Source organism: Phocoena phocoena, chromosome 2 (genome assembly GCF_963924675.1).
Source record: "Phocoena phocoena chromosome 2, mPhoPho1.1, whole genome shotgun sequence".
Classification (NCBI taxonomy): Eukaryota; Metazoa; Chordata; class Mammalia; order Artiodactyla; family Phocoenidae; genus Phocoena; species Phocoena phocoena.
The window spans coordinates 100860466-100881916 of record NC_089220.1 but is presented as its reverse complement, the minus strand read 5'-3'; the positions used below and the strand labels follow the sequence as shown (position 1 = coordinate 100881916).

The window sequence follows — 21451 nt, the reverse complement described above, 5'->3', positions numbered from 1 at the left end:
TTGGTATCTGTACACACTGCAAAATGATCACCACAGTATGTCTAGTTAACATTTGTCACCGCACGCTTTAAAAAGATGCAGCTTTATTTACATGAATTAATACAAGGTTGACAAGACAGAAAAAAAGATGATGAGAGCCTGAATGTGGGCACTAGGAGGAAATTAGAGAGGGATGACAGAAATACTTAAAAAAAGGACAGGTCTTGATACAGGAAAGCAAGGACACTCCACTCTGAGTCTTGCCAACTATGACTAAAGAGCAGCCTCGGCTGGCCGCCTGACCCGTGCTGGGGAAGAGATTGCTTCCAGGACCGAGAATCAGGTTCCAGGGTTTTCCTTTCAAATACCACCACCTTGTGTTGAGCTGTGAAATACAGACCACCCGGGGGCTTGGGAGGCTGTGCGCCTTCCCGAAAAGAAGGACCTGGTATGGCACCTCTTGGCATTTTGGGGAAATTATGTCAAATGAATGGCAGCTGCCTCCTCCCCCAGCTCCCTCAGGCCCAGGGGAGGGAGCAGCCGGGGCTGTAACACATGCACTAAACAAGAATGCATGTCCAGGAAAACTCGTACATGGTGCCTGGTGCTGCCGCCCTAGCATTGCACAGAAGATTCATAATTGACCCAGGAATGCACAGCAGACACACTGAGAGGTTTATGTGTAACACAACACACATTAAATGCAGGATGGACAGAACCAAGACTCCTTGAGCTGAAAGTTGAGAATTTTCAGCAGAGAAAAATGAAATGGAATCTGTTCAGATTTAGAAAGCTGGTCAACCTTATGAAGATAGACACTCATAATTTTATTTTAATAAAATTTTCTATATTGGAAATAGGGGATGGGATAGTTCTTCTTCAAGAGATGAGTGAATAAAAAGTTATTTGGAGAAAAAATAGAATGGGCATATTTTCACATCAGACAGATTTTTGAATCAGTTGATGAAAACGTAGTCTATGGGGCCAGGCTAGCGCAAACTTCTAGGGATCTGATGGGGGTGGGAGTAGCAAAACAGAATGAGTTTTAGCATTGGTAAGTACAAATGATGATTTCAGGGACCAAAATCATCTACATTCTCTATTTAAAAGAAGGAGGAGGACGAGAAGGACAAAGAGGAAATATATATCATTAACAATAAAAGGAGTTCCTGGGACCTAGCCATCGAAGAAACAGTAAAGACATGGCATTTACTGTGAGCCATGTACTTTTCTAATCACTTAGTGTTAACTAATTTAGTCTTCATAACAACTCTGTGGAGAGGACTCCCTTAGCAAACTAAGGCACAGAGCAGTTAAGTAACTTGCTCCAGACCACATAACTAGTAAGTGACAGAGCCGACAGTAGAACTCAGGCAGTCTAGCTCCAGAGTCTGCAGTTAGGCCCTTAACAGAGGGTAGCTACTTTATTAATAAGATAGGATATAGGAGGTTACCAGCTCTGTCCAACAAAACTTTTCAGAGACACCTGAAACACCACCACTGGCATCATTATGGTTTAAGGCAGGGGATGGAATGTCAAGGTATAAAAAGTCCTGGTGTTAGAATAGGTCAACATAATAGAAATTCTTCGTGGCCCACAGAACCCTGTATTGTAAAACAAAACAATTAGATAAATTTGGAAAATGTCAGTGCAACCTCATAATCGTAAAAAGAAACATTTTCCCCAGTTCCGTCAGTACTAAAATGGGCCTTAAACAACAAGGTTGTACTGTATAGCACAGGAAACTATATTCAATATTCTGTGATAAACCATAATGGAAAAGAATATGAAAAAGAATGTATATATATGTATAACTGAGTCACTTTGCTGTACAGCAGTAATTAACACAAAATTGTAATTCAGCTATACTTCAATAAAAAATAAATTAACAAAACAAAACAAATAAAATGGGCCTAACAGTAGGCACAGCACTTTAGCCTACTACCAACACTCGTGCCCAGACAGCCTGCCGTACACCTCTCCACTAAAACAACCCAGGGCTCCTCGGAGACAAGCCAATATCACATCTAGGGACAGGACAAAAATGAGGAAACTGAAACGCCTGTCGTTGCCATACAGCAAGAATGACTCCACAAGCATCGGGAACCCTGCTACACAGGCGAGGAAGGTAATGCAGAACTCCCCGCAGCTGAGCTGTGATAATCCCAGTCCAAAAATGGGCAGAAGACCTAAAGAGACTTTTCTCCAAAGACGATACGCAGACTGCCAACAAACCCATGAAAGAAGGCTCAACGTCACTAATCATTAGAGAAATGCAAATCCAAACTACAGTGAGATACCATCTCACACCAGTCAGAATGGCCATCCTCAAAAAATCTAGAAACAATAAATGCTGGAAAGGGTGTGGAGAAAAGGGAACACTCTTGCACTGCTGGTGGGAATGTGAATTGGTACAGCCACTATGGAGAACAGTATGGAGGTTCCTTAAAAAACTACAAATAGAACTACCATATGACCCAGCAATCCCACTACTGGACATATACCCTGAGAAAACCATAATTCAAAAAGAGTCATGTACCACGATGTTCATTGCACCTCTATTTCCAATAGCCAGGACATGGAAGCAACCTAAGTGTCCATCGACAGGTAAATGGATAAAGAAGATGTGGCACATATATACAATGGAATATTACTCAGCCATAATAAGAAACGAAATTGAGCTATTTGTAATGAGGTGGATAGACCTAGAGTCTGTCATACAGAGTGAAGTAAGTCAGAAAGAGAAAGACAAATACTGTATGCTAACACATATATATGGAATTTAAGGGAAAAAAAATGTCATGAAGAACCTAGGGGTAAGACAGGAATAAAGACACAGACCTACTAGAGAATGGACTTGAGGATATGGGGAGGGGGAAGGGTAAGCTGTGACAAAGCGACAGAGAGTCATGGACATATATATACACTACCAAACGTAAGGGAGATAGCTAGTGGGAAAGAGCTGCATGGCACAGGGAGATCAGCTCGGTGCTTGTGACCGCCTGGAGGGGTGGGATAGGGAGGGTGGGAGGGAGGGAGACGCAAGAGGGAAGAGATATGGGACCATATGTATATGTATAACTGATTCACTTTGTTATACAGCAGAAACTAACACACCATTGTAAAGCAATTATAGTCCAATAAAGATAAAAAAATAAAAAACTAGGAGGAGAAGGAAAAAATTATTGTGGGAACAAGGTGAGTCTGAGAAATGCCTTGTGTTCATGATGTCACTCAAAAGGAAAGTTAATATAAAGTGTAGAGAAAGATAGTTTTAATAGTGAACAAAGATGACAATATGTTACAACTTGTCATCAACTTTTAAAACTAGGAAGCATTAATATATAAGATGATGTCGTTTCTTTTATAAAGTGTTAATTACATGTTTGTTTATAAGATTTCTGTGTTGAGTAGTAAAGAATAACAAAAGGAACTTTAAGTCAGGTCGTCCCAGGACTTGAGGGCCCTTGGAAGGGCTGCTTGGCATTGGTGGTCATACAACAAGCAGGTGGAAATAGGGGCAGACATTCACTGGCATCAGTGGTCACACACAGTTAGCAAGGAGTCAGTCAGCAGTGTGTTTGTAACATCATAAACTACTCACACAGCCTGAAGAGGAAAACCAAGTACCCAAACTCAACCTCATCTCCTAGGAGGTGAAATCTCTACCTAGTCTGACAAAGAACGGTAAAATATTAATAAGGAATGCATACTTTTTAATAGTGCTAAAGATAGGTCAATGCATCCCAATGATTAGGGGTCCTGAGTTTGAATCACCTTGAAGCTACCTAGTCCTATATTGTAAAGCAAGAATTGTGTCTGTCCAAGAATTGGCATCCTCTAGCCTTAGCTATTCGGAGAAGGTATTCCATGTCCTTTGAATCTAAAAGATCACTGCATTTGTCTGGAAAGCGTCAAAATGATGTTAACTAAGGGAAATTGGCCTTCGGAAGATACTAAAAACCAAGAACACAAACAATGAAGAAATAAATTAAACCCAAGATACTTAATATTTTAGAATAAGTTAAAGTGTAAATGTATTATCAAATCTTGACATTTTGTCTACGTTTTATCTGCTGTTTAAGGTGGATGATCAAAAGGAATTAGTCATTCTAAATTTGTAGTAGAATTTAAATAGTTTAATCAACCAAATTTATAATCAATGTTTAAATGCTCAAGGAATGATGGTTTTCAGACCATTTTTGAATGGCTTATTGGATATACATAGCAGACACAGCCAGACGCACCCATATGCTCTGGACACTCACCATTTCCTGGCATGCCACTTGTGACTCTTTCCCTGGGGCTTCCTCTGCCCCCTGGAGCCCAGTTGGCTCTGCCCAGGGCAGGCCAGAATTGCCACACACACCCAGGAGCCGCCCTCACCAGCTACTGATGGGAGTTAATGGATAAACGCCCTAGCTTTCTGACCTTTTGGTAAGGGTAACTCAGAGGCCAGTGCACATCATCTTCCAGAGATGCCCAGGGCAAGGGAGCAGCAGCTTTCCACAGTGGTAACCTCTGTAAGGCACCCATTATTGGCCTTTGACCTTTCCCTGACTCATTTCTCCCCTCTCCCACTGGGGCTTCCTGAGATCACCTCCCAAATAAACTAGTGGACTCATATCCACATCTCAGAGTCTGGGCAACCTAAACTAAGGGAAGAAAGGAATTTAATAAATTAAGATTAAACAAAGCACACGTATGTGTAAGGAAGGCTCTTCTCAATGCAGAGTACCCCTTGGACATTTCCTAATCTCCCAGGAGGCCTGAGTAGCACAGCCAGGGGAAGGGAAGAGGGGTGGGCACTGTCTTGGGTAACCTGCCGCCTCTCCTGTTGGCGTCTCTTTTCTCCCTCCTGGAACCAGACTCTCTCGGGACCCATGACTTTCACCAGGACACTCACTCTCTGACTCTCACTGGGAAAGTATGATTCCTCCTACAGGGAGCTGTGATTTCAGAGGGCAATCTTAGAAACAGAAATGTCCATTCATAAAGCTGGAGGTGGACTCAGTGACTGCAGAGGGGAAAACAGTGGGACAAGACAAGTGTCCACTTACTCAGCTGTCAGGACACTGAGATTCCTGGGCTTTGAGTCTGCTGCCAGGTCCCCACGGGCCACGAGGGACTTCTGCTTACGACTTTTATAGGCAGCCCCCCCACCACACAGAGTAAATAATGACACTGCTCCCCATCCCTACAAACATGGTTGTTAAGAGCTCAGGCTTACCCATTTCTAACAGTCAGCTTGGGCAGATTCCTTAACATCCCTGAACCTCAGTTTCTCCAGCTACAAAATGGAGGAAACATAATCTAACTCATAGGGCATCGCTCTTAATAAAGAGAAAATGATGGGGTGCTTAGGCATGTCAGGCACTTTGTATGCACTCTCATCGCACGGACACACACGTAGGTACAGTTATCATCCTCAATTTCTAATTCTAAGAAACTTACCTAGGGTCAGCCAGCTAATAAGCAGATCTAGCATTCAAATTTGGGCAAGTCTGATTCCACTCTTAACCTCTAGGTTATACAAAAGATATGCAAAGAAAAAGTGCCCAACACACACTAGGAGCTTAATTACTGTCATTACTTTCCTGTCTTCTTATTTTATTATTCTCTCCTGGGCTGTCTCTCACCCGGGAGGGACTACAAGCGGGGCACAGACAAGGAGAGATTCACGGACACTCAAAAGCAAGAGGCTCAATGCCAAGTTCTTAATAAATAATCTTCAGAGAAAACAGAAGGCTTCCCCTTCTAGTAACACCTAAGCTTTTAAGGTTCGTCCAACTTCATAATTTCCTTCCCTAGAACCTCCACAAAATCTCCAAAATGCCTTTCTAAAGACCAGAAAGTCAGGAATACTAAATATCTTAAAAGTTCCAGGTGAAATTAAGTCACCTGGAATGAGGAGTCTGTCTCTCAGCCTGGCTCTGGTATTAAGCTGTGTGACCTTGAGAAAAGCCACCTGCCTTCTCTGTGCCTTTTTTCTTTTTCTTTTTTTTTTTGGTTAACATGGAGATAATAATCCTTGTCTTGCCTTGCTTAAGGTTGTTGAGAGGATCATTGAGAAACGTATGTGAAAATACTTGGCAAATTATAACATACAACACAGATGTGGGGAGTTATCAGTATTCATCAACAGCTTATCAGACTTGCTAAGAAAATTCCTGAATAAGAAAAATGGGAGCCAAAAAGCAGAGGTGAGCAGCAAGGGGTAATGAGGAGAGTCAGATGGTAAAGAAAAACTAGCTGTCAGAACCTCATTTTCAGTGTTGGCAGTTAACCTTCAATCAATTTTATAAGGCCAGGAAATAGCCATATTTTTAATTAAGTGTCGGCGGTAGGCTCAGAAACATAAAATTTAATGATAGGGAAGACCCCAGCTTAAAGAAACACAGCTTCTTACCTCTCCTTCTAAGAACGATATCTTTTCTAAAAGCTGCAATATGAAGAGCTGTTTCTGTTGCACCTTTTTCTTTAGTGATTCAATCTAGAAAGAAACAAATTGGAAATTGTTATCAAAAATGCAGAATTTGTACAAGTTAATCAGCTGGAAGAGAAGCCTTTGGTTTTCATTCAAATAGAAACTACACATTGGTTCTTTTGTGTTCCGTGGAATAGTATGAACATGAGGTGCTTCACGGAGGCGGGGCGGGGGGGGGTTCTGTGCCCAGGTATGCTTGGGACATCATACGTGGTTGTGGAGTTGTTTCATTAGGTCTGTTTAGCCTAACATTTCTGCACTGATTTTGCTGTGTAACCCTTAGTAACATCCCACTGATGCTCTGGGAAATGCAGACATAACTCTACGTAAAAAAATTATTTCACTTGAATTTATGCAGCAGCCTGCATTTCATACATTCTGCTCTGTTGTTCCTGTTCGTATATTCATATTTGTTCAACTACGTGTCAAAAGTTTTGCTCTGGGAAAAAGGTCACTGTCACTGAAAGTAATAATGAAATTCAGAGGACTGAGGACTCACGTGGCCTGGGTTAAGCGGGGAAGGCTTCTGAAAGACAGAGACTTGAGCTGGGTTTTCACCTTTGTTTTTATACTATATCTATCTTGGACTACTCTAACTTTGTCTTTCATTCACATATCATGTCTCCACAGATACATCGTAGGTTCCCTAAAAGCAGGAACCAGGGTGCTCTCTACCAGGCCATGTCTTGGGCAATAGTGGGAACAGTGTGTAGGTTCGATAAATAACATGTGATTTTGAAGAATGCACTAATTTTCCAACAACCTTTCATATGACATTTGAGCAACTGCAAAATCTTTTTTAAAAAATCCCTCTCTGTGCAAAATGACACAATTCGTATAGAAGGGACTCTAGCGATAACTAAAAGAAGTACAAGTAGGGACTTCCCTGGTGGCACAGTGGTTAAGAATCTGCCTGCCAACGCAGGGGACACGGGTTCCAGCCCTGGTCTGGGAAGATCCCACATGCCGCAGAGCAACTAAGCCCGTGCGCCACAACTACTGAGCCTGTGCTCTAGAGCCCGTGAGCCACAACTACTGAGCCCGCGTGCCTAGAGCCCGTGCTCTGCAACCAGAGAAGCCACCGCAGTGAGAAGCCCACGCACCACAATGAAGAGTAGTCCCCGCTCACTGCAACTAGAAAAAGCCCACGTGTAGCAACGGAGACCTAATGGCAGCCAAAAATTAATTAATTAATTTTTTTAAAAAAGAAGTGTACAATTACATTTAACCTTTGACCCAGCAACTCCACTTCTAGGAATAGATCCCAAAGAATCATTAGCCAAAATATGAAATGACTTGGACACAGGATTTTTGCTTTTTAGAAAACACACACACAAAAACAGAACTCCATCAGTAAGTGCCTGATACATAAACTATGGTTCATCTTAACAATGGATGCCTTGATCTCTAAAACCCTGATACGATATATTTTAAGGAGCAGATGGTATGCTGGCTTTGATGTAAAATTGGTGAAGACATATGAATATATATTTGCAAAATGAAACACTGCAAAGATCAAACAAATCTTAATATTTACCAACAGGGAGAGGGAGGAAATTAGATGGAGGAGACAGAACAGAACAAAGACTTTTGTGATAATACCTTGTTACATAAGTTCAATTTTGAAAGCACATTTTACAGATTCAAAAAATAAAAACCAAAAAGGGGAAAAAAGTGAATCCTAAAATTTGAAAACAAACAGAACAGAAAGAACTTAACCATATATCAAATTGGTTAAACGAATTAATTCAAGTGTTGTTAGGACAAGGTAATTTGACTGGATGTTTTTAGTGGAATGTGTTCTAAAGATAAACAATTGCACTCACTGGGAAAATTTTAGTAGTAATATTGGTATTATATTTTTAAACTATTTGATAGACTGTAGTATAATAACATTTGGAACCAAGATTTTTAGTGTAAGAAAAAGAAATACAAGTACAAAATCAAAGAAAAAAAAGTTTTGTTAGATTTGAAATGAAAGTGTCAGTATGAATTCATAATCTTTTATTTTCTTTTAAAAAATATACTAGATGAGCCTAAGACACCTTATTCTACCTGAAAACAAGGACATGAAGGGTCTCCCTTGGGGCAAAGATGGGACAATGTGAGCATCAAAAAGAATAATGAGTAAAACACATGGAATATATATTTTTTAAAACCCTGAGTATTTTCTTATTCTTAAAAAAGAAAACCAAAAACAAAGCAGCAATGACAGCTCCTCGGAAATGACAGTGGAACCAACTCCTTACTTAGAAGCTTGGCAATTTGGATAAAAGAAAAAAGCATTTATCCTGCCTTACTTGTACAAACTGCACGTTGAGATTACTAAAAAGTCCCAGTTTATGAAGAAAGAAGTTCTACTCTGCAGAAGAATTCCAGTTAATAAGTGGGGAAGGAATGAGAGAATTCAAAAATCACCATTGTGCGATCCCCTAGGAAATAACTGACTCAAGCAAGCTTCACGGACAGATGAGACAGTGAGGGGCAAAGCCGGCGAGGGACTTTATGACTTTGTTGTGGGCTGTCACCACCTGATCCACCATCAGCCTTAGCATCACCCAAAGTGGGATCACCAGACATTGTGTGCCCCCAGAGCAATACGAAATGAATCACACAGCACCACCCTTGAAGTATTCTCGCCTCCCCGGACAAAACAAAGTTGAAACGGAATCTAATTGAGCTATTAAGGAAACAAAAAGTCAAATTCAGAATGCGGGAACGTTTATAGGACAACTGACTTAGTTCCTGCAATAAGTCACTGGCTGGGGGTAAATCTGAGTTGGGGGTACCGGGGGAGTAAACAGAGCCTATGTTCTAGATTAAAGGACTTCAGAAACCTAACAACCAAATACAGTGGACCTCTCTGTATGCTGACTGGAACAAAATATCAGTTAAGAGACAATTTTAAAGACATGTTGGAAAATGTTATTACAGACTAGTAGTAAATGGGACCAAGGAATTATCATTAATTTTGTTAGGTGTGGCAATAAGCATTATGATTACAGAAGAAAAAGTCCACATGTTTTACTGATGCTTAATGAAGTATACAGGAAACATGCAGAATGTCTGGGATTTGCTTTAAAATAATTGCACAAAGGAAAAAATAAAAGGAAAAGAAGGTGTAGATAAGGCAGATGTGGCCAAATGTTGCTGCTTGTTGAATCTAAGTAATGATTCATCATTACGCTCTTTGTTCTGAGAGAATGTGACATTTTCATAATAAAATATCTTAAATTCCACCTGGTGTCAAAAAATATAATTCTCCGACATGAAAAGCAAACCATATGAAATAGAATACAATAAACATACTTAAGAAGAAAATTGATAATTATTTTTTAAATTAACAATTAAAAACAGTCACTAGTTTTCCTTTCGTACCTATTAAACTTGCCCCAAACTACTGACTGAAGAAATCGGTGTTGGAAGGGCTGGGAGGGATAGCTACTCTCATGTGTTGCAGGTGGTGCTGTAAATTAGAATGACCCTTTGGGCAATGTAGCAATAAATATGAAGAGCCATAAAGCTGTTCATACCCTTTGACCTACTAATCCCACTCCTGGGAATTTATCCTAAGGATATAATTCAGATGTAGGAAGAAAGCTATATATACAAAGATGTTCTTGCTCCAATTATTTATAATAGAGAGAAAATGGAAATAACCTTAATGTCCAGCACTAAAGGAATGGGTGATAAATTATGGACTATCACTTGGATGGAATATATTACACAAACACTAAAAACAAATATATTACAAAATGGAAAAGTGTTTACAAAAAGCCTCAAGGGATAGAAAAACAAGAGTTTACAATGATGAAAGTAAAAGGTGGAAGAAAAGTTAGATAAACAAAATCGTTCCGGGGTTGGGGTAGGATTATGAGCAAAACAAAAGTTTGTTTTGTTTAAATTTCCTTCATTTTTGTAGGAATAATGTGCAAAAATCATCCTTACAGTGTCCCTTTTTCATTCCTTCTTATAGCGTTAGAAATTTTTAAAGCTTTTAAAATCTTTAAATGATAGGTAAAGTGTGTACTGAAATGAACTAAAATATTCCAAGAAGGTCAGGGGTAATACTTCATCAAATAACACAAAAAGTGACTTCACGCACACTAGTTTCACTATCTCTGAAGTGATCAGAGTGCTTTGTGAGTCAAGAGAAGCAAGAGGTGTGGGTTAAGGGCACCCTAATGAACAGCTCACAGGAAGAGACCAAGATGATTCTGCTCACCTTTGTCCCTAGATTTTAGTTTTAAAAAGAAATAAATGCAAAGCAGAGATATCATCTGGAGAGACAGCTGAGGGTAGAACTCTGGGCTAATGCTAGCGTGAGGAGGCATCTCATTCTGGAGAAAAAGAATAGGTCGAGGGAAGGATGTAGGGGATCTGGAGCTTCTGACGACCAGGATCGCGTTTTTCAGCAACTGATGCTTCAAGAAGCGACTGTGCTTTTGCACTAAAAATGGATGCTATGCACACTCATTTGCTTTCATCCTTGAGCATTTCTCATAGAAGCATCTTGTACAGTCCATTCTGTGGCCAGAGCTGACTTGCTCGGATTAGAGAAAAAGGATGCTTAGGTTGGCAGTCAGTTCATGGCTGGCCCCTCATGCCCTAGAAGGGGTGCCAACATTGAACCCCGAGTTACTCCCCCCTGAGGTCTGCTCCTGGAGCACATCCCATGCCCTCTCCCAAGTGCGGCACCCAGTTTCTAAAATAAGCAGGCTCTCATGCGTCTGGGTTTGCTAATATTCTAGGTATTGTCTGACTCCCAAGCCTTTGGTTCTTTTCCACAATATCTAAATCACACATTTGCGTGGAAAATGCTGTTATTTCTGACTGCCAACTTCAAAGAGCCTTGAAATATCGTCTCCTATAGCACCTAGCATGATAAACACTCAAAAATTAGCTACTACTATGTTATTACTGGTATTTCTCCCTCCTTAGATTGTCAGCTTGAGAATAAAGGCCTTGATCATCTTCATATTCTCAGACACTGAATGGACGAATCAAAGAATCCGTCCATCCATTATCTCTAAACAATCCACCCCTTAGACTTCAGGGGCATAGTTGCCTGGAACAGACTCTTGGAGGCCTAGATGAACCAAGACAGACTTGCTAAACACATAAGCTCCAAAGCAGCTCCCAAAATCGGGGGCACCCAAAATCCAGGGGACTATGCAGCCGGTATGCAAGTAAAATCCATTTGGCACCTTTGCTCTCGCTTTTTTTTTTTTTTTTTTAAAACATCTTTGTTGGAGTATAATTGCTTTACAATGGTGTGTTGTTTCTGCTTTATAACAAAGTGAATCAGCTATACATATACATATGTTCCCATATCTCTTCCCTCTTGCGTCTCCCTCCCTCCCACCCTCCCTATCCCACCCCTCCAGGCGGTCACAAAGCACCGAGCTGATCTCCCTGTGCTATGTGGCTGCTTCCCACTAGCTATCTACCTTACGTTTGGTAGTGTATATATGTCCATGCCTCTCTCTCGCTTTGTCACAGCTCACCCTTCCCCCTCCCCGTATCCTCAAGTCCATGCTCTATGTAAGTTTGTAAATTTGACCTTCAAGAGGTTTACGTACACTTCAAGAATCTGCATTTAAATCTAGCTGTCACCAGGTGGTGGTAAATGACCCAAGTTACCAGGCTGAAGTCAAGGCATTAAGAAATGAGAACTTAGATGAGGTCTGGAAAATGTAGTTACCCAAGAATGTAATCTTCTTGTAACAGTTAAATTTAAATATCAAACAGTAAACCCCCTTAGAGAACAAAGGGAAGAAACCCATCTTGGTAAAATCTAGAACCTTTTAACTGATGTTAACTCATTGAACTGATGTCTAATTTTGTCTTCGTTAGCATGATTTTTTTTTTGTAATTCAAACTATGTATATGTCTTACAGCCTAACTGATAATGCAGGATGCTAGGTTTCTAAGACTACAGGCCAGATTGATATTTAAGGTGGGCGGTGGGGGGGTCATCTGGTTTCTTAAAACTGGAACCGGCTTTTCTTCACATCAGCCACAACTGAGTTACCTGCACAGATGGTTCGAGCTAAGCGATCCCTCTTAACCAGACCCACACACTGGAGTCACCTGGGCAGAGTCATCGACTTCTAGGCTCTACCCCAGAGATGCTGCATATATCACCCTCTTACTTAAAAACCCTCCCAAGCTTCTGGGGGGCGGATAAATTAGGAGTTTGGGATTCACATATACACACTACTATATATAAAAGAGATAACCAACAAGGACCTACTGTATAGCACAGGGACCTATACTCAATATCTTGCAATAACCTATAATGGAAAAGGATCGATTATATATAACCAAATCACTTTGCTGTACACCTGAACCTAACACAACATTGTAAATCAACTATACTTCAATAAAAGAAAAAAGTACAAACAAAACAAAACAAAACAACCCTCCCAAGCTTCTGATGTTCCAACTCCCTAGCGTGGACATGAGGCACCTCTGCTGTGGTCCCAATATATCTCCCCAGTTTTATTTCGTGCCTTTTCTGTCCCACAATGAACCCTACTTAGAAGGTACTCCATACTCTCAGCGTGCTGTGGACACACAATGGTCCTGCTGCCAGGCCTCTGCACAGGCTGGTGCCCTCACCAGGCCTGCCCTCCCACCCTCCATTCCTTTTTCCACCAGGAAGTCTTCTGTCAGGAAGTACTCAACAGTCACCTCCCAGGCCAGCTCTTCCCAAGTCCTCTAGGCTGGCTTTGTGTCTCTCTCCTCTGTTCTATTTCAGCCCTTCGAGCAAACCCCTGGTAGAACCCATCATTGCCACTACCGCTCTTTGTTTACATCTTTCCCTTGCACCAGACAGCAAACCCACATGGAACAGATGTTTAGGGCATCAATTATCTTATATGAAAGAGCAGTCCTCTTAGGAGGTGAAATCACCCCTATCAATCCACACATTTTTATAAACTTCTTTGGAAACAGATTCCTATAGTGAAAGGATCCCTCCCAATTTCTTTCAAAAAGACCTTGTATGTCAACCAGACCAAAATGAAATTGTACAAAAATTTAGTAAGGTCCTGTTATGGATTCACAGCAACCCAGGAGGTTGCAAGGCTTTTCAGCTTCCTGGAATTTTTTTCCATTGGTGACAGACATGTAGGGTCATTTCATGTTAGATGTCAGAATGTGATACAGCCCTATAATTAGAAGGATGTGAATAGTACCCAATTGTGCAAGACTCATGAAACATAACTCAATATCGAGGTTGGGGATGTGGACAGAAATGAATGAATATAAGAAATGCAGCAGCAAATAAGTATTAAATACTAGATAGCACTTGATATGTTTTTTTTTAAAGAAATTGTGCTTTGGGGTGTTTTCTCTTACCAGCTGGCAAATGATGATATACATGTATCTGAAAATGCCTTATGTAAAACAGGAGACACGATGGAACAGGGCATGATATTAGAAGGTATGTTACAACTGATGATCACATTGATTTAAATTGTTTAAAATCTTGTAAGGAAAAGGGAATTCAATTTTTAAAATCCAAACTAAGTTTATGTTCATTTTCTTTGAAATCTGTTTTATTTTGTTTTCATTCTCATTTTAAGAATAACCAATTGAAGTCCACAGGTACTTTTATTCAAAATCAGGGTGTGTGTGTATGTGCCTATCATGAAACTCGACACATTAATAAGGTTTCCAAACCTCTGTCACCAACACCCCCCTTTGTTAACTCCTACTAATGGGCCCTCATTTAAAAACACTTTCTACTTTAAACTGCATTGATAAAGAAATAATTCATTTTCCCATTGAAAATGTACCAAAGATGGCTAATTGCCAATCGAAGCTTCTAATCAAAATGAGATAACCAGGGTTCTGAATTCTAGGTCAGGGTAAAGCAGTCGGATACTTGAATGTGAGCCCTTCTCAACTTTTCATGGGAAAAGTATGCTGTTCGATTATTTGAAAATTTGACAGGAAGATAGCTTGAAGATCCCCATTATTGTTATCAAAACCCCTAGAGATCCAGGGACTCGGCGAACAGACTGGGGCACGGTTGGCACAAGACAGGCAAGAACCTTCTAGAACTCACCTGGGGTTTTAGTCACCTCCCTTTGCTCCCTCTTGTCCTGACCCAGCCTTGTTTTCAATTCAGCCTCTTGTGATCTGGCAAATAGCTTTCTCGATTTCCCTCAACAAAACAGGACTCGTGTTTGATCCCCAAATACCTCACCCTGAAAAATGAGAATAATTGATATCTAATACTCTTCCTCTGAAAAGGTTTTTTATTTTTGCTGCAGTTTCTCTTAATTCATTTTAGAAGTGTTGTAACACTAATTTCATAGTTACGTATTTTTAAAGTGCATTCCCTTTGATAAAAACCACCATGGTAAGAATTTTAAAAATAAGGTTACCCTCTTTTCCTAAAAAATAATAAAGCACAGGGATGTATGACAAGATCAGGATCTGCCCTGCACTAATGCAGCATGAAAGAACAGTTTAAAAAGGACAAGGAAAATGGTACATTATCTCATTTTGGGGGGAGTGAAGGGGATGAATTAAGGCCACAACAAAACGAAACTGAAAAATTGCTAAATGAAGCTCTGAGTGGGGAAAATGAAAAATCAATGAAGGAATGGAGGGGAAAAGGTACATTTTTCATCTTCATGATGCTTGACTGGGTTTGTAGAAATTCATTTTCAATTAATGTGTCTTGTGGCATTCAGCCAGGTCAGATATGAACAGGGCACACATTTTAATCAATTTTTTTCTATTAAGTTTGAAGTAATATATAATAATAGAACTATACTATTCAAAAGGATCGGTTGAAACTGGCTTCTGAGGTAAAATAATCTAATGTGGTTTGATTTCTATCTTATATTAAAGATAACCCAACTTCTGTTTAAGAAGAAATAGCACCCTGGGTGCCTGAACATGACTGGGCCATGTAAACACCAGGGAAGGATGGATAAACTGGCGTTCCAATCTGTGTGCATTCACCGGGAAGGAAGAAAAAGGGGTGTACCGAGTACCAGGGCTTTTGCTGGCTTAGCTCATTATTCTCAGAAACAACCCTAAGAGTCGTTATCCCCATAGACGAGGGAACTGGGATTCCTAGAGTTTCACTGTCTGTTCATCCCTTAACAATCAGCTGTGATCCCCTCTGCATCGGGCCCAGTGCTAGATTCCAGGAGCACAGCAGTGAGCCAGGAAGACCTGGTCTCCACTTTCAGGGAATCAACATCCCAGTGAGGCAGTAAATGGAGAAAGAAACACACACATTAGCGCAATAAGGAAGCAGGCAGAATGATGTTAGGTCTCCCCACCTACCAAGAGATAGGATGCACCTGCCGTCTGCCGATGGGGTGAGGGAAAGGTTCAGACCACAGGGCTAAAGAGGTAACCAGCTCGTTCCAGCTTGCCTGGAACTTTCTAGGTTCTAGTCTCATGAGTCAGGAACCTTCTCATTCGCAGGCAAACCAGGACAGGTGGTCACCCTAGAGCTCGATTCTGGCAGGGCTGAGATCTAAACCCACTTCTCTTTGATGACAAGGCCCGGGCTCTTCCGTTCACACCAGCCTGATGTCCAGAGGTCTATCTTCCCTATGACGACAACCTATCGCGGCAATGCTGCCTAGAAATTAGGCCAGGCTGGGAAGAATACTGGCAGGTGACACCTTCTTTAACAAGGATTTGCTGGAGCCCTAAGTCTTCAGGCTATTCTTTCCTCCTCTGTGACCTTATTGGAAGGTGGGATGGAGAAGTGGGAAAGAGGGTCCTCTGAGCTTCTCTATCCCTGTGCTTCCCTGGATGGGTACAGTATCAGGGACAGACGACCATACACTGAACAGGAATATCCAGGGAGAGAACTGTTTCAGGCTAAACAACTAGAGGAGGTACAGGCATCACTCATCTTACTGCACTTCATTTTATGGTGCTTTACACGTCGCATTTTTCACAAATTGGAGGTCTGTAGCAACCCTGCACTGAGCAAGTCTGTCGGCACCACTTTTCCAACAGCATTTGCTCGCTTTGTATCTCTGTGTCACACTCTGGTAATTCTTGCAATATTTTAAATCCTCCACCAGCAAAAAGATTTTCAGATGGTGATTAGTGATCATTTTTCAGCAACGAAGTGTTTTTTTTTTTTTGGTTTTTTTTTTGCGGTACGCCAGCCTCTCACTGTTGTGGCCTCTCCCGTTGCGTAGCACAGGCTCCGGACGCGCAGGCTCAGCAGCCATGGCTCACGGGCCCAGCTGCTCCGCGGCATGTGGGATCTTCCCGGAGCGGGGCACGAACCCGCATCCCCTGCATCAGCAGGAGGACTTCAACCACTGTGCCACCAGGGGAGCCCTTTTTTTTAATTAATTTATTTATTTTTGGCTGCATTGGGTCTTTGTTGGTGCGTGTGGGCTTCTCACTGCGGTGGCTTCTCTTGTTGCGGAGCACGGGCTCTAGGCGCGCAGGCTTCATTAGTTGTGGCTTGTGGGCTCTAAAGCGCAGGCTCAGTAGTTGCGCATGGGCTTAGTTGCTCTGCGGCATGTGGGATCTTCCCAGACCAGGACTCGAACCCGTGGACCCTGCGTTGGCCAGCGGATTCTTAACCACTGCGCCACCAGGGAAGTCCCGAACAAAGAATTTTTAATTAGGTGTCACTTTGTCTTTTTATACATAATGCTACTGCACACTTAATAGACTACAGTATAACTTTTATATGCACTGGGAAACAAAAACGTTCATGTGATTCACTTTACTGCAATATTTGCTTTATTGCGGTGGTGTGGAACCCAACCCACAGTATTTCTGAGGTAGGCATGTATATGGAAGCACCCAGCTCCACACCTGGCACAAAGCTGATGCTAAAAAAAAATGGGGGCTTCCCTGGTGGCGCATTGGTTGAGAGTCCGCCTGCCGATGCAGGGGACACGGGTTCATGCCCCGGTCCGGGAGGATCCCACATGCCGCGGAGCGGCTGGGCCCGTGAGCCATGGCCGATGAACCTGTGCGTCCCGAGCCTGTGCTCCGCAGCGGGAGAGGCCACAACAGTGAGAGGCCCGCGTACCGCAAAAAAAAAAAAAAAAAATGGTAGTTTAAATAAATGTTCCTATTGACATATACACACTACTATATATAAAGCAGATAACTAATAAGGACCTACTGTATAGCACATGGAACTCTACTCAGTACTCTGTAATGACCTATATGGGAAAAGAATCTAAAAAAGAGTGGATATATGTACAAGTATAACTGATTCATTTTGCTGTACACCTGAGACTAACACAACTTTGTAAGTCAACTATAGGCCAATAAAAAAAAATTTTTTTAAGATGCTTATACTAGTCTTGTCGATTTTAAGACAAAACAAAACAAAAAAATAAAGGAGGCTTTAATTACACACACACACACACACACACAATATGTTCCTAAAGTTCAGGTGCCCTGGGACATGCACCCTCAACTGTACTGACCAGGACTCTCCTGGGAGGCCCCTAGCTGCCCTCCCTGCCCCTCTCCTCTCCTGTTTGCCAAGCACGCCCTGCCAGAGACACCCCTCTGAAGCTCAGATCTGATCAGGCAATGGGGAGCCATCGAGGAATTAGGAGCTTAGTAATAAAGGACATTTTCTTGGCTTGTTGCTGGTAATCCACAGCAATTAGGCCCAACCTACATTTCCAGTCTCTTCATCATTACTTCCTCCTACAATCCAGTCAAACTAGAATAATGCTCCCTGAACTCACCCTATACTTTCTGGCTTCCATGCTTTTGTTTTTTATTTATTCTGTATCTTGTCTGGCACGTCCTTTTCCACCTACTCAATCCCTGCCCAGAAAAATCTAACCCGTGCTGCAAGACCCAGTCAAATTTCACCTCCTCCCTAAAGACTCCGCGCACACTAGAATTAGTGAACATTTACAGGCACTGAGCTACACCCTTAGCGTACATTCTTTCAGTCAATCAACAACCCCTGAAGCAGGTACTATTATCATCATTCCCATTTTTTTGATAAGGAAACTAAATGTTGGAGAAGATCAATAAGTTGCTCAAGATACAAAGCCCAGTCAGGAGCAGATGCAGGATACAAAGATTGAATTTACTTGAAGCCTACAAACTTAACCACTATGTTCTCCAGCTTGTGTGTTCCCAGCACACAGCTAACTGTCCTGCTTAACCCTTATATTCTGCCTTGAGTTATAACGAGTTTTAACGTCAACCAGAAAGTCCTTTGAGGGCTTTGAGGACTCAGGTCCATTTTTACATTTGGTTCATAGAAGTTGCTTCATAAATGTTTACCGATTGACCCATAAGAGAAAAACTCTCCGTAAGTGGAACCTAGCCCTTCATCTCCCCCACTCCCACTTGTGTGTGTGAGGACTGGCTTTTCTGCAGACTTCAGCACAGAGGCAGGGGAACAGAAATATATAAAGACAGTGGCACGAGGGAAACAACTCCAGCTTGATAAAGGTTGAATGAAAAGAATCAGTGGGGGAAGGATGGACTATCCAATAAATGGTGTTAGAGAAACCAGCTTTCCATGAGGGGAACAAAGGGTGACAGCTCTATTCATACTATATACACAAGAAATACATTCCATGTGGATTATTCTTTATTTGTTCAACAAATATTTATTGAGCACCTGCTATATGCCCGTGACTATTCCAGGTGTTAGGGATATAGACATGAACAAAACAGACAAAAGCCACTGCCCTCAGGGAGCTTACATTCTAGTGGAGGGAAACAGGTAACACATAAATAAACAAAACAGATATGTGTAGGATATATTACAAGATGATAAGTGCTATGGAGAAAAACAGATACTTGTAGGATATATTACAAGATGATAAGTGCTATGGAAAAAAACAGAGTAAGGGAGAGAACGATGGGTAAGAATGTAGGGGAGGGGTGTAATTACAGACCTAAAGATGCAAAACAAAACTCTAAAGCTTATGACAGACAAACAAGACACACAACACAGCACAGAAAGATTGATAACTTTCTACCAAATTTTAAAATGTGTATATTATACAAAACACCGTAAACAAACAAACGAAAATGACTGACAAGGAGAAGATAATGGCATTCAAACATTTTTTGACAAACGACTAATATTGGCAGTATACAGAGTTCCTAAAAATCAGCAGGGAAAAAAAGAAAAACAAACAGAAAAACGAACAAAAGATATGACCAACCAGTTCATAGGAATGGGAGCCTGACTGGTGCGAAGTTTATGCTCAATCTCCACAGTTGTAATGAGCAGTCACCAGGCTGACGCAAGTTAAAACTAAGACAAAGAGATCCTATTTCACAACTGGCTAAAATTATAGTCCAACAGCACCAAGAGGTGACGAGAATGTGGAGAAATCTGCCCTCATACATGACGGGTGGAAGTCTACGTACACTTTGGAGAGCAATAGGGAAATACCGAGCAGAGGAGAAACTGTGCCAACCCCAGGCCCTGGCGATTCCTCCTCTGAGTACATTCCCTAGATAAGCACAGACACATGTGTGGCATTGTTTGCAAAAGAATAAAAAATTGGAAGCAAGCTAAATGTCTATCAGTAGGGTACATTACAATATCATCTAATGAAATATTAGATGGCCATCAAAATGAATAATTCTGATCTATATGTAACAACTCCAAAAACAAAACTGGGGAAAAGAGTAGGTTGCAAAATAAATACAATAAAATTTATTTATATATTATAAATAAAATTTTACATACTTTTTTAAACACAGAAACCAAGCTATATACCAACAATAAATACACGTATGTGTAGTAAAAGCATAGAAACATCGTCTGGATAGAGGCCAAATTGCCTCCGGAGGAGGTGTTAGGGCAGGATGGGGTGGAGGGTAAGAAGGGAAAAGATCCAAACTGGGAGGAGTAAAATGAGAACTTCTCATGTTTTATTTAGAAAAAATATGAAATACGCCAAAATGCTAACATCTGTCAATTCCAGAAGAGAATACATGGCTTTTATTTTTTATCATTCTCTTTAAGTTTCTCTATTTAAAATTTTTTTCCAATTATAAAAAAATAAGCAAAGAACAAGGTTGGCTTTGGAGTCAAAAATCTGGGTGTGAACCTAGCACCATCATCACTTGTGGAGAGACAACTAGCTACTTATTTTTTAAGACTCCTAAGTCTCAGTTTCCAGTAGTAAAAAATGGTGCTAATAATACCTCCCACAGAGGGTTAACGTGGGATGGGAGGTGTAGACGCACACCTACAACACATGAGGCACACCTTGCAACATGAGAAACATCCACTAGCTAGGAGTTACTTGGATGAGGAGCACAGGCACACAGACTACTAGGGGCAGAACATGAGCACCCAGGTCTGAGAAACATTTCAGAGCCAATCAGAAACAACTTCAACAGACAGAAAGTGGGTTCGATGACATTTGCAAAGAAAAGACCTTCTCCCTTGAAAGGACAATTTGAATCGTGAATACATTAATCAATACATGTCACACAATGAACCTGCAATACTTCTATAATGCATACAAAAAAGGTTTACACCATGTGAGCTTTCTGGTTACCCTCTAAAAACTTCATGCTTAAAGCAGCTGAGATTTTAAAATAAAAAAGTGGCTAATACAGTGTTAAACACCAGAATTGGAAACTGTAACACTTTGGATTACTATAAATAAATCTGGCCTCAACTTTTGAGTAGCATCTCCTTTGGGTGGGGGTGTGAGTGGCCCTGAGACAGAATCACAGCCTTACTAGGAGCCCAAGGCTTAGGATCCAGTTAGGGGTCGGGGGATGGGGTGGTAGTACGGGGTGAGCGTGGGGCAGAGTTTGAGCACCTAACTCATGTCTGATGCAGGAAGTCAAGTTCATACCGTATCACAGTCCTGGCAGGAAGGGGTGAATTTAGGGACACAGGCAAAGGCAGGGAGGAGCAGGTGGAGGAAGGTCCTCTCAGGCAGGGGACCCGGATCTAAGGAGATCCCTGATTAGCCCAGGACCCAGCATCAGGCCTAGAGGGAGGTGCA

At 41.4% G+C, this 21451-nt stretch overlaps 1 protein-coding gene across 1 annotated transcript in view; it reads right to left on the bottom strand.

The window, feature by feature from the left end:
* Positions 1 to 21451, bottom strand: part of MYZAP (myocardial zonula adherens protein) — a 101176-nt gene that overhangs the window by 33518 nt on the left and 46207 nt on the right. Inside the window, exon 11 of the mRNA XM_065871734.1 lies at positions 6390 to 6473. Coding sequence (XP_065727806.1) covers positions 6390 to 6473 — 84 coding nt within the window. The remainder of the gene's footprint in view (positions 1 to 6389; positions 6474 to 21451) is intronic.